Below are 14,953 nucleotides of genomic sequence, written 5' to 3'. Positions count from 1 at the left end.
TCTCAGTCCTGAATGGTCTCTCCCTTATTCTTATACTGTGTTCATGTTTTCACCAGAGGTAAGTATCCAGCACAGGGACGCTAATGCTGTAAAAAGACCCAAAGTATTTTGCGAGAGTGTTGTCAAGGCGATACTGAACTGCCCAAGGGAATATTAGGACAGGTGACCTTCAGCTTGTTCTGACAGATGGGGTTTGAAGAATATCTTTAAAGGCTGAGAGAGAGGGAATTCCAGCGATTGAGGCCTTCTCAAAATCCTCTGCCCCTATATTGGCAGCCCTGTCTTCAGAGCAGGTGATGGTGTTTGGGAATTGTTGTACCTTAAGATAAAAATGGCAAAGTTTTGGACAAATTGAAATTTACAGAATTTTTATTTTGCTCCTTTTCACTTCCCCCTAGCCCATGGGGATTGCAGTTTTAAAACATGAGTTTGTCAATAGTGAATCATTCTACCAGCAGACAAAGGCAGAATGACGGTCATCCTGGACAAAGCAGACTACATCCATAAAGCTCAACAACTACTTGTAGATACCAACACCTACCAAAAGAGGGAGTTTGACCCCACTCGACAGCTCACCAATAGGATAAACAACACCCTGAGGAACCGACAAAAAAAAGGAAAGATAACCAGGTTTGACCGACAGAGAATGAAACCGAAAAGCAACAACACCCCCAGATTCTATGGGCTACCTAAAGTGCACAAACCAGAAATCCCACTTAGACCCATAGTATCACTACCAGGGACACCATCACACAAACTGGCTAAAGAACTACAGCAGAAACTGAAACACCTGATCAGCGGATCCAGACACTCTATACAGTCAACACAGGAATTCTTGGACATCATCAGAAATATACACATAGATAAGGAAGAAACTATGGTCTCATTCGATGTAACGGCACTGTTCACCTCTATCGACAAAACCCTAGCCAGAGAAACAATAGCCAATCTGCTGGACATACAGAACAGACAACAGGACATTGAACCTATCAACAAAGACTGCATACTCAAACTACTGGACCTGTGCCTCACAACACACTTCACATTCAACAACCAGATATATGAACAAATCAACGGCACACCCATGGGCTCACCCATCTCTGGACTCATAGCAGAAGCGGTAATGCAAAGGTTAGAACAAACAGTCTTACTGCAAATTTAACCCAAACTCTGGGTCAGATATGTAGGTGACACCTTTGTAATCATTAAAAACACAGAAATAGAGAACACACACCGGATCATCAACGCCACACTCACAGGAATCCGATTCACGAGAGAGGAAGAAAAGGACAACTAACTTCCATTCCTAGACGTGATGGTACAGAGAACACCGAACGGAGAATTCACCACAAAGGTATAGAGGAAAGCCACACACACAGACCAGGTCCTGAACTACAAAAGCGACCACCCCAACACACACAAAAGAAGTTGCATCAAAACACTATTCAAAAGGGCCACAACACACTGCAGTACACCAAAACTGCAAAAAGAGGAAGAAGAACACCTATACAATGTATTCGCCAAAAACAGATACCCGCACAAATTTCATCAACAGATGCCTAAGGGAAAGACAACGGAACGAGGACATGCCGCAACCCAAAGGACTAGCCACACTACTATACATCAGGAGCATTTCCGAACTGACAGCCAGACTACTGTGACCACTAGGACTCATAACAGCACACAAACCAACAGCCACTCTCAGACAACAACTCACCAGGACGAAGGACCCGATACCCAGCATGAGCAAAACCAATGTAGTGCACAAAATCCCATGCAAGGACTGCACAAAACACTACATAGGACAAACAGGAAGACAGCTAATGATCCGCATCCATGAACACCAACTAGCCACGAAACGACATGACCAGCTATCCTTAGTAGCCACACACACAGACAACAAACAACATGAATTCGACTGGGACAACACTAGTATTATAGGACCAGCCAAACAGAGAACAGCCAGGGAATTCCTAGAGGCATGGCACTCATCCACAGATTCAATCAATAAGCACATCGACTTGGACCCAATATACCGGTACTGCAGCGGACAGCTGGTACTGACAACTGGAAGCGGCAGATACAAATCACTATAAATTCCATCAGAAAGATCACAGAAGTGTTTCACAGGAGGCCCCCAAGCACTGGAGATGTCACCTAGACAGGGGACAAAACGTCTGCAACACAAATTCCCAGCTCGGACAGCTGGAACAGAACCACAACATAGTCAATGAATTCAAAGCATTGGAGATTATTTATTCTTGCAAATTGCCTCCCAACTAGGACAATTGAAAATGAGTGTTGCTGCTGGCAGTTTTAACCAGTCTGTAACCGTTCTGCTGATCTCCCAGAGATGGATATGTTGTGACTATTTACTTTAACTAAACATCACAAGAATTCTTTGATTCTTTTGGAAAGTCTTGTGCAATTTCCATTTTAATTTAGCATCCATTTTGTGAACTTTTTTTAGGTTTAGTGGTATCAATGGCTAACGAGCAAAATCAAGGATGGTGTTCGATCCAAAGCAGAGTCCATATAAAGTGGCTAGAGAAAGAAGGCAAACTGGAGGATTGGTGACAACTTAGAATTCAGCAAAGGAGACCAACCAATTGATTAAGTGGAAGAAAATAGAGTATGAGAATAAATTAGTTTGGAACATAAAAGCAGACTGTAAAAGCTTCTGTAAGAATGTCAACATAAAAAGGTTAGTATAGGCAAATGTAGATCCTTACAATGCACTACGGTCGAATTGGTAATGGAGAACACCCTTGCTCTTATTTTCTAGGTTTGTGTTTGTACAGACATGCAGTTTCTGCTATCCAGTTGGCTGGAGTCACTACAATGTAACTCAGTGGTGTGATATTTTGCTTGTCTTTCTGTCCACAGGGTTCTGGCTGGTTTGGACCATCATCATCATCCTGAGCTGTTGCTGTGTCTGTCACCATCGGCGAGCCAAGCTCCGTCTGCAACAGCAGCAACGGCAGCGGGAGATAAACCTCATCGCCTACCAAGGAGCCCGGAACTACTCCTTACTCCCACTCTACCTGAGTATGTGTCTTTACTGCAGCTCGTCATCCCTGAGCCATGGTGCATTACCATTAGCCCTTTGAGACTTACAGGGAGAAACTGATGGTTGTATTGCTGTCAATGTTTTGCTTCTTTGACTATTTACATTTCTGATTTTACATTTGGCAGTTCAGCCATTTTTCTTCCAGTTTTGGTGCAAACGTAATGCACAATTATATGAAATTTAACAAGATAGAAACAGACCATCGCTCTGTGTGAATGGCCTCCCACTCTACATCAGCTGATCATCATCTCTCTCCTCCCTCATTTATCCACCTTCCTCTCCAACGTGTTTCTGCTCTTCATGTCAACTGTAGTTTCTGTAGTAGTAAGTTCTGGCTCATCTCTGGATTAAAACAGAAAAAGAAGAAATCTTTTATTTGTTTTTGTTAACCAAGTACTGGCCACACCTGAGTTTTTGATATAGGCATGGGGCTGAAGGTTACCCTCTAAGTGGTGGGAGGTGACGATGTCTCACTTGTAGTAGAAAGGTGCAATTTGTTGGGCTGGTCATGTGTTTATTTTTCTGTCTAATTGCTCCGAGTCCACCACATCGCTGTGGGTCTGAGATAGTTTGTGGCTCAGACTGGGAAACAATGGCAGATGTCCTTCCCTAAACGATATTAGTGGATCAGATGGGTTTTTATGATAATCAGCGCTAATTTCATGGTTTCAATTAGTGAACTTTACATTCCTGTTTTTATTTATTAAATTCAAATTGTGTGCTGCACATCCTGGAATCAGCAGGAGAGACCAGTTCTAGTGGATTGATGCTTGCTGAGTTAGGTGTAGGCAGAGAGATTAATACCAGGGTTTCAGGACTTGCAACAGAGGGCTGGTCCTTGTAGCAATTTATTTGATTCCTACTTCTGTCTTCAAATGGATGGATATCAGTTAAATACAGGAAGGGAACAGTGATAATTCTGTTCATGACCAGATGCATTCAGTACTTGAGATCTCGGTTTACACTTTAGTACAGTGCTGCAGGGTCTTTCACTTCCACAAGCCCAGGAAAAGGGAATTTTGTTTTTAAAAAAACCTGGAAGGACGTGCTATTCATTTGGGCTGTTTTTATTTAAATTATATAAATTTAATGCCATCTTTTCAAATATGTATTCTGTGAAGATTTCTTATTCTGTGACATTAAGATAGCAAGGTCAGCAAGGAGTTTGTCCCCCTTTTACCCAATTTCCACTGGTTCCAAAGTTGGGTCTCTCCGTGGGGAGAGACTGATGTTAAAATTACAACCAAACTTCAATACAAACATTACAAAAGGACAGTAGAAATCTGGAACTCGTAGAAATGACCATTAATATTGGGCCAATTATTTATTTCTAAATATGAGATTGGTGAATCTGTTTGTGTCTCTTTTTTTTTCCTCCCAGCCCCCCCCCCACTTATCTATCTTTCCTTTGACCTCCTTCTCTCATCTTTCACCCTCACCTCTTCTGTTTCAGTGTCTGTGGTGCATGCCAATCTTTATGTTTATACATCTGTGTGTCTGTCTCCTTGTCTATGTCTGTCTTTCTTTCTGCATATGTGTTCACTTGGAATCTATCACTGTCCATCCGTTGGTGAGGTATGTGCTAATGTTTGAATGTACGTGTGCATATCTGTGTGTGTATATTTGTGTGTGAGTGCACGCAAGCACATACACATCTATTTGTGCCATTCTCTCTCTCTCTCTTTCTTTCCCTCGCCCCACCCCCCCACTTACTCACACTCACACACTTTGGGTCTCACTTGCTCGCTTTTGGAGTCACTCATGCATGCTCTTTCTCACACTGTCTCTCGCTGTCTCTCATTCCTTCCTCCGGCTCTTTTAAGTCAGGCAAAAATTGAATAAAGGAAAATTCTCCCTTGTTGTTAACGTGTGCACTGCCTGCTGATGGTGGGCATCCCTCTTTGTGTCGTCTAGAGAGCAGCCCATTGCCAGAATGGAATATTACTCACAAAGCTGCAAACTAGAGTGAAATCATCTCGCTCTCTATCCTGGTTTCTCATGTGTACGGAATAATGCCAGAGTCTTTCATTCATTCAGAATGGCATTGGCATCAGAAATCTACAGTGGGTCAATTCACCTTCCTATCCACAATCTTACTCATGTAACCAATAACATTCAGGTTAAAAACCCTCGAGAACAAAAGTGGAAATTGCGGGAGAAACTCAGCATCTGTGGAGAGAAAGCAGAGTTAATGTTTTGGATCCAGTGACCGTTCTTCAGACTAAAAGAAGGCCCATTAGTTCTGCTTCACCTTGTACATATACTTTCCATTCAACCCAAAACAATGTGGGCTTTTGGGAGTGTGAAAGAAAAGGCTGATTTGTTTTGGGGCAGTGAGGGGTATTTAGGATCACTCAGGAGATCACTGAATGTAAATTTTCTGTAGTAACTAACTTCAATGAACAGATCTTCACCCCAGCCAGGAATAGATCCCACTCTTGTTTCATGGCATTCAGTGACTTAGCTCCAGTCCATGAGACAGCAGCTTGTCTCACTGTTCCCCTCCTGACATCGAGGCTAGGCTGGGCTTTTAAAACTAAGATACCAGAGCATTCCCTCATCTATTTAATTAGAATGAATGATCAACTGAACTACTGCCTAATACCTTCTTCATAAACTTTAGGAAGGAAGGTAGGGACAGGAGGTCACTCAGCCTGTCAATGCAGCCCTACCATTCAGTACACTCAAGGCTGATTTGAACATTTCTGTGTGTTTTGCCCACTCCACCCCATAATGCTGTAATCTATTGACTATCCTTATTCAGTGGTTCATTGCCTTTTGCAAATTGGAAACCAGCCATTGCCATACAGAGCGATGTCAGCAACCTGCGTTCAATGTGTGCACTGGCTGAGGTTACCATGATGGGGTCTCTTTCTCTTTTCTCTTTTCTCTTTTCTCTTTTTCTCTCTTTCTCTTTCTCTCTCTCTCTTTTCCTCTCTCTCTCTTTCCATACCTCTCTATCAGTCCCCTTCACCTGAGGCATGGTGATTGTCAGGTTACTGTCATGAGACAGCTGCCCAATTGGCTGGTAGGACAATGATGACTTTTAGGAGAGGAGCATGCTGACTCTGCCCTCTGGTGGCAGGTAACAGAACTGCTTGGACTGTGACTTTCAAGAAATTACATCCATTTGCACTCTCTGGCAAAAACAATTTCAGGAGCATCTTGTGAGGGCAGAGGCAGAAAAGCAGATACTTGCCTCTTAAAGAATTCTGCATCAAAAAGAACAATCTTTGTTTCTGTCTCCATAAATGTTGATGTAATCTGCAACCCAACAACATTTTACTATCCTTGTATTCATATTTGTACCGATCTATCAAAATTTTCACACTGCCATACTTTCACAGATTTCCTAAGCTCAAAGTTGCGAGTGTGTTTTGCACGCAGTTTCAGAGTGAGGACCGTAGAAAGCTCAAAGTCGGTGATGATTTCTTCATGAAAGGTGTTCCTGCTAACTTCACAACTGAAATATCTGACCTATCACCACTTTGCTTTTTCATTGTTCTTTTCTTTACTGAGACTTTTTTTTCCCCGGTGTTTAGTTTTCTTTGAGACAGACGGTCTAGAATTCAGAAGTTGTAACTGAGGACTTAGCCAGTTTAATATTCATGGATAAAATCAGAAGTCACATGATGCCAGTTTCTAGTCGAACAGGTTTGTGAATTCACAAGCTTTCAGAGCTCTGCTTCTTCATCAGGTGAAATCTTGACTAGGGGGCTACACTCCGAAAGCTTGTGATTTCAAATAAATTATTGGACTTGTCATGTGACTTCTGACTTTGCCCACCCGAGGTCCAACACTGGCATCTCCACATCATAGCTACAATATTCATCGAGTCATAGAGATGTGCAGCATGGAAACAGACCCTTCGGTCTAACCCGTCCATGCCGACCAGATATCCCAACCAATCTAGTTCCACCTGCCAGCACCTGGCCCATATCCCTCCAAACCCTTCCTATTCATATATCCATCCAAATGCCTCTTAAATGTTGTAATTGTACCAGCCTCCACCACTTCCTCTGGCAGCTCATTCCATACACGTAGCACCCTCTGCGTGAAAAAGTTGCCCCTTAGGTCTCTTTTATATCTTTCCCCTCTCACCGTAAACCTATGCCCTCTAGTTCTGGACTCCTTCACCCCAGGGAAAAGACTTTGTCTATTTATCCTATCCACGCACTACATAATTTTGTAAACCTCTATAAGGTCACCCCTCAGCCTCCGACGCTCCAGGGAAAACAGCCCCAGCCTGTTCAGCCTCTCCCTGTAACTCAAATCCTCCAACCCTGGCAACATCCTTGTAAATCTTTTCTGAACCCTTTCAAGTTTCACAACATCTTTCCGATAGGAAGGAGACCAGAATTGCACGCAACATTCCAACAGTGGCCTAACCAATGTCCTCGAGTAAAAAGTGAGGTCTGCAGATGCTGGAGATCAGAGCTGAAAATGTGTAGCTGGTTAAAGCGCAGCAGGTCAGGCAGCATCCAAGGAATAGGAAATTCGACGTTTTGGGCATAAGCCCTTCATCAGGCTTATGCCCGAAACGTCGAATTTCCTGTTCCTTGGATGCTGCCTGACCTGCTGCGCTTTAACCAGCAACACATTTTCAGCCCTAACCAATGTCCTGTACAGCCGTAACATGACCTCCCAACTCCTGTACTCAATACTCTGATCCTTGGAGACAATGGTGAAAAAAAATCCATCAGCGTCATTATTCCTGTGACAATTTTGAAACTTAAGGTTTATACTCTTGTTTTCAAATCTCTGTATGACCCCCACCACTTTTCTATCTCTGTAATCTCCTCAGGCCAACCATCCTCTGAAATATCTGCACACATTTAATACCAGAATCTTAAGCTGATTTCAATTGATATCGACACAAGGACAGTAAGCTATAACTGGGTTGCAGATTGTGTCAAAATATAATGGTACAGAGCAGAGAGATTACTATTGTCCAATCATTGGTTGTCATCTCTTTGGTTGTATGAACCCTACAACTCCTTCCCTCAGATCCTCATCGTTTACATCTCTCTCTGTTTAAAACCTTGCCCTTTGTCATTCTTCCTGGTATCTCCTTCTGATGCTCAGTGTGTGATGTCTACAATTAGCTCCCATAAAGCACCTGGGAGTGTTGTATTATGTTCAAGGTTCTATATCAAAGTAAGTTGGTGCAAAGAGTTAAATGATATTTACTCATTTGCCTTTGAGTTTTTCACCTGGGCCTTGAATCATTCATGCGATAAAGTGCAATATCCTGAAGGACTATTGGTCTTGTCTAATAAAAGCAAGATACTGTGGATGCTGGAAATCTGAAACAAACACAAAATGCTGGAGAAACTCAGTAGGTCTGGCAGCATCTGTCGAGAGAAATAGTTAACATTTTGAGTCCATTAGGACTCCTCTGTAAAACTAAAAGGGATTGGAGAATGTACACAGTACTCCAGTGCAATCCCATCCTTCCTGTAGAGTGTGGATCAGACCTGCACACACTACTCCAGCCATGGCCTACTGCTGTTATAACCTGTACCAGACTGATAAAGGCAAATTTCCATATGCTGCCTTAACTACCCTAGTGACCTGTCCTGCCACACCTTTTGGCAGAACTTGGGGGGTTGTGGGGAATGGAAACATGTTGTTAGGTCCAGTGCAGAATGTTATGACATTTCAAGTCTCAGCCAAGTTCTTTATAAAGGTTGAAGTTTCCTGCATCAGCTGCCCACCCAGGCAGTGCATTCCAGACCCCCACCACCTGGGTGAAAAGGTTTTGCCTCAAATCCCCTATAAATGTGCCTCTCACTTTTAAAGTTATGCTCCCTTGTTTCTGACCCTTCAATTGAAGGTAACAGCTGTTTCCTACCCACCCTCACAATTTTATATCCACTTCAATCTTCCGTGCTCCAAAGAAAATAACCCAAGCCCCTCTCCATCACTGAGTTGCTCCACCCCAGGTAACATTCTGGAGAATCTCCTCTGCACCCCGTTCAGTGCAATCCCATCCTTCCTGTAGAGTACGGGCCAGACCTGCACACAGTACTCCAGCTGTGGTCTCACCAAAGTCCTGTACAGCCCCAACATAACCTTCCTGCTGTTATAACCTGTCAGGCCACCTTCGGGGATCTTCGGACAAGCAGCCCAAGATTCCTTCCTGAGTTGCTCGTGCCTGGCCATTTAGATTTGATTTTTTTTATCGTACCTAGATACACGTGACAGTAATAAATCAGTGAAGAGTTTTGTGTTCAGTACAGGCAGATCATACTGTACAAAGATCTAAGGGTAATAGAACAGAGTGAGGAATACACTGTCACAGCTACAGAGAGGGCGCCCAAAGAGCGAGATCGACGTTAAATTTGAGACGTCCGTCCATTCAGCAGTTTAATAACAGCGGGGAGGAAGCTGTCTTCCCATCTGATGGTCCTCATGTTTAAGCTTTTGTATTTTCTGCCTGACAGAAGAGGTTGGAAGAGATCATAACCGGGGTGGGAGGGGTCTTTGATGTTGACTGTCTTAGGAAAAGACATCATCGAGATGTCTAGATGAGTCAGTGGATGGGAGTCGAGAGAGTGGTGCTGGAAAAGCACAACAGGTCAGGCAGCATCCGAGGAGCAGGAGAGTCGACGTTTCGGGCAAAAGCCCTTCATCAGGAGGTTGGCTTGCGTGATGAACCGGGCTGTGTTCACGATTCTATGTAGAGAGAGTAATTAGTTCCAATAAGGTGATTAAATATGTTTGCATTATGAATGTTAATATATTTTTCTTTCTTCGTTTCTGCCCTCCCAATCCCTTCCGGAAACAACGACCAGGATTTTTACCAAGTTATTTACTCCCTCCTTATGAAGAAGTGGTGAACAGACCAGTGACCCCTCCACCTCCCTACAGTGCCTTTCTTCATCAGCAGTGTGTCACAGACTGTAATAGCTCCTCAAACCCCGAACCAGCCAGGTCCCCCAACACCCCGAGTAACTCTGTGCCGACAGTCTGCGAGGTGGTGCCCGGTCAGGGCAGCACTCTAGACCTGGACTCATCCCTGGTGTACTCCGAGAGTGGCTCGAACAAATCTGTGACGGTGAACCAGGCGGACGATCTGGGTCCTGCCTCCCAGCTCGAGCCCGTCCACGCGTGCTGCCTAGAGCTGGAGGAGGAGCTGAGCTGCCCCGAGAAAGAGCAACTCACTGACTATTACCCCAGCTCTTCCTCGAAGATTGAAAACTGGCACCACCAGGCGTGCTTGGAAATCAAGGATGTGGACAAGACGCCAGGGAGACACCGTAGGTTCACCGGCGATTCCGGCATCGAGGTCTGTGTTTGCAACAGAGACGATGACCCCAAGGAGCTGGATGGTCTGATTGACGGTTTGGGGGGTGCGATGGAGTTCTGTGACAGCTGTAACTTGTGTGAATCATGTCCCCGAGCGGACATGAGGGAGGAAGGCCTTGCTGAAGCGCACGAGCAACAGGATTGCAAGGAGCAGCACGTTCCAGACATGGTCGCAGAGGAACCGGTCTGTCTTCTGCTGGACACCATCAATGAGAACGAGTTGCTCCAAGCTCATCAGCACCACGACTCCCAAACCTAACGGCAGCTTGCCCCATCAGCTGCACGATTCGATATCTGTGCTCAAGGACTCCTCGGACTCCCTTCTCATTGAGCTTCGAAGCCATCCTGGTATCAGCATGTACCTGGGAGAGGTGGGGGGAGAGAGAGAGAGAGACAACAATAGACAGTTGATGCCAGACTGGGTGGTGGTATGAAGCAGAGACTGTGCTGGCAACATTGCACAAAGAGCAATTGGTCAGGCTAGCTCCACGGCTAGCATTCTGTGGTGGTTAACGTTGACCTGTCATATTGTAGTATAGATGCAATTTTGGCGTCAACTGGAATTTTGTATTCAAAATTTAATTTTTAATCAAAACCTATTTGCATGGGATCATGGCCCTACATTCATCTTATCAGGTGGGAAGACCACTTTATTTTTCTTTACCTGTGTCCATTAAGAGAGACCACTATTTGGGATTGAAATTTGGGATAGAATAAAACTGAAGACTTTAGTCCTGGCACATGGGTGTGCTTTTGAATAGCAGGAGTAAGGGGGTGGGGGGGTGGCTTCTCTCTTATGGGACTGTGAATACTGGCTTTAAAATGTCTACAGGGCACCTTTCCGCATTGTTTATCTCTGTCTCGACAAAAGCACAAGTTGCATTGTTTTGGTTACTAAGGCTTTGACTTTTTTTGACATTTGCAATGCGTATGAAGATTCAGGATGTGCGGCGAGATACGATGATCAAATCACCTGCAGAGGCCGACACCGTGACAAACCACAACAAAAAGCCATAACTGGGTTGGATATGCAGTCTTTCCTTGCCCTGATTCTGTAATGGTGAATTTAATGTGCACAGTAAAAACTGAAAGAGCTGCGGATGCTGTGAATCAGAAACAAAAACAAAAGTTGCTGGAAAAGCTCAGCAGGTCTGGCAGCATCTGTGCAGAGAAATCAGAGTTAACATTTCAGGTCCAGTGACCCTTCCTCAGAACTGATGGTAGCTGGGAAAATCTGGATAGTGTCTGACTGGTGTGGTTGCTGTTGCTGGCAATGACTTTTCCCAAGTGAAACAAAGTTAGTTCTGATTAGTTATGCGCTGTTTAATTTGGTGTGCGTTAACATTTGTGATAGACTCGGATCTGCTGTGCAAGTCAGAATAGTCACTCTCTCTCGCTCACCAGAGCTTCTCCTCCACCAGTGCTATGTCTCCAATTCATATAATAGCACAAATGAATTTCCTTTCTGTGTGTTCTGTGCAGCAAGTTCACAAATTTGTATATCTGAAGCCTTTGTATCTTCTACATAGTGCACAGATTAAGACCACTGCGTGTGTGTGTTTGTGTGTATCTGTGAAAACAAATCGAGATTTATATGTGTGTGTGTGTGTATGTATTGCCTTCCATGACCTCAGGGTATTCCAAAGCGCTTTACAACCAATGAATTACTTTTGAAGTGTAGTCACTGTACTGTTAGGAATTGAGGCAACCAAATTTGCCCAATCAGCAATCTTTTAACAAGCAGCAATAAGGTAAAAGAAGTGTTTTAGATGTTGGTTGAGGGAAAAACTTTTTGGCCAGTAACTGGACCGACTGTTGCTTTTTGAATGGCAAAGTGGAACATTTCGTGCCCAACAGCATGGGCGGACATGACCTCAGTTTAATGTCTGAATGACCACAGCGCTGGGCTACACTGAAGTATAAGTAGAACAATGTTAGGTGAGTTACAGATTGATTGATTGTGTGTGCATACACGCACACCCTGTGTTGGCTGTGCACAGCAAAATGCCAAACCTGTTACCAGGGCCCAAGCCCAACTCTGATTCATCCCTAGCCATCTCCCTACGTCACTGTAAGATACAAGCCAGGTTTCCTCCCTCCCTTCCATTTCTTTGTCCCCACCACACCCTGGTACTTATGTGGGTTTGAATCTGGTATTAGATCATGGTGAGCTGTAGATTTGTGGATGGTGAACGAGTCATTTATTCAGGGTGTTGCCTCAACACCTCTGGAATGACTGCCTCATCTGTTGTTAAATACTGGAACAGTCCAACATACCAGGCAGTTCTTGACTGATTCAGAACTGGGTGCAGGCAGTAAATAACCCCAGTGAGGTCACTGTTGGACAGGAGGTAGCCATTTATAATGGGCAACATGAGTTGTGTAACATGAAAGTGGAAGATGGAAAGGTAGTCTTACTATAAGCAAGTAAAGTTTTAGAAATGAACCAAGGAACATGCAGCACATGAGTTCGATCAAGCTCACATTAGCTCCGCACTTGCAGGGCTGCCTATGAGGCCTGGACCTAGATGGGTTTCAATATTGGCAGCAGGCTCTGCTCAAGTGAAACTCGATTTTGTTTGGGTTGGGGGAGGGGGTGGCATTGTTTGTTTAGGGGTGTGGGTAGATGCAGACAAACTGCACTACGTTCGGTTCCACACCGACAGGGTCAGGGAAACTGTCGGAGAAGGACTGTGGGATTTCCAGATCCATTCGCACGATTAGTTTAGGTTTTTTTAAATGGAGTAAGGAAGGGGAAATCTCTGTGACACATTAACTGGGAAAGCATGGACTTAAAATTAGATCTGTTTTGATTTGGCGACTCTTTTTAAATTTAAATACAAAAGTGGCAATACCTTGATATACAGACTTCTGAAAGAAAACAAAAGTCATTTCTTATGAACTGCAGGGAATTTTATGCAGTTGTATATTACGCTGGGCTGGCCTGGTCTGGTCTTAAAGCGATCCATTGAAGACCTGCTCCATGAAGTACCAACTGCATTAACTTGGTTTTACCATTCAATGTAATTTTTCCAGTAGATATTTTAATGGTTTATTTTTTTTTTTAAAAAGCCATAGTGTCTTCTGATCTCATGCTCATTGTTTTCCTTTCAAGAATGTTGCCAAATTACTGTGAGGACTTAATTTGTTATCACTCCACACCCCCTCAAACTAGAACTCTTGCAGTAAGAATCTGTCAGCTGTGTGCAGTTCACCATGGGCTGGCGTGGAATGGAGAGAGAGAGAGACCGGAATTAGCTAAGTTGCTCTTGAGAGAACCTCCAGGACACGATGGGCTGAATACCCTCTTTATGTAGCCGCTCTGTTTCTACAAAATGTCGCATCTCAACAACTCACCCGATCACCCTGAGTTGCAGCAAGGCATCATCCAACAGAGATGGACCACAGACAGCAAACGATGATCCTTGTGTGTCCGGGCAGTGTTCACAGCACGCGTTATCACTCTAGCGAGAAGCAGCAGCTCATCATCCCTGTGAAGTCAATACCACTCGGTCTGTCGGTGACTTTACCAAGGTGATAATTATTCAAACAGTTTCAAATAAAAATAAAAGATATATAATAATATTGCTCTCCCTTGTGTTTCTCTGGCAATCCTGTCTAGTCTCCCCTACAATTGGAAATGTGTGTTTCTAACCTATTAGCTGTTTGTCATTGAAATCTCACACCCACACCCCCACACACACCTCACACCCACACCCCCACCCACACACACACACCCCCACCCACACACACACCCACACACACACCCACCCACACACCCACACCCACACACACCCCCCACACACACCCCCCACACACACACACACCCACCCCCACCCACACACACCCACCCCCACCCACACACACCCACCCACACACACACACACCCACACACACACACTATCGCAATCTAGAGTCATAGAGATGTACAGCATGGAAACAGACCCTTCAATCTGACTTATTCACGCTGACCAGATATTCTAACTTTAATCTAGTCCCGTTTGCCAGCATTTGGCCCACATCCTTCCAAACCCTTCCTATGCACATGCCCATCATAAATGCCTTTTTAATGTTGTAGTTGTACCAGCCTCCACAACTTCCTCTGGCAGCTTGTTCCAGACACTCACCACCCTCTGGGTGAAGACGTTGCTCCATAGGTCCCTTTTTAAATGGGGTGGCGTGGTGGCTCAGTGGTTAGCACAGGGAGTCTGGTTCAATCCCAGCCTCTGGCAACTACCTGTGAGCAGTTTGCACATTCTCCCCATGTGTGCATGCATTTCTTCTAGATGCTCTGGTTTCCTCCCACAGGCCAGATATGTGCAGGGGAGGTGGATTGGCCATGCTAAATTGTCCCATAGTGCCCAGGGATGTGCAGGTGAGGTGGATTGGCCATGCTAAATTGTCCCATAGTGCCCAGGGATGTGCAGGTGAGGTGGATTGGCCATGCTAAATTGCCATTAGTGTTCAGGGGTGTGTAGGTTGGGTCCATTAGTCAGGTAAATGTAGAGTAATAGGGTAGAGGATTGGATCTGGGTGGGTTACTCTTCGGAGGATCGGCGTGGGCTTGTTGGG

General features: G+C 44.5%; 1 protein-coding gene across 3 annotated transcripts in view; it reads left to right on the top strand.

The window, feature by feature from the left end:
- wbp1la (WW domain binding protein 1-like a) overlaps positions 1–13,964 on the top strand; it is a 118,506-nt gene extending 104,542 nt beyond the window's left edge. For all 3 annotated transcript variants that reach the window (XM_060842242.1, XM_060842243.1, XM_060842244.1), the window contains exons 3-4: positions 2,887–3,048; positions 9,868–13,964. In XM_060842242.1, the coding sequence (XP_060698225.1) occupies positions 2,887–3,048; positions 9,868–10,640 (935 nt within the window). In that variant the 3' untranslated portion in view covers positions 10,641–13,964. The remainder of the gene's footprint in view (positions 1–2,886; positions 3,049–9,867) is intronic.
- Positions 13,965–14,953: the final 989 nt, after the last annotated feature.

Source organism: Hemiscyllium ocellatum, chromosome 22, assembly GCF_020745735.1.
Source record: "Hemiscyllium ocellatum isolate sHemOce1 chromosome 22, sHemOce1.pat.X.cur, whole genome shotgun sequence".
Lineage (NCBI taxonomy): Eukaryota > Metazoa > Chordata > Chondrichthyes > Orectolobiformes > Hemiscylliidae > Hemiscyllium > Hemiscyllium ocellatum.
This window is presented reverse-complemented; position numbering and strand designations above follow the sequence as displayed.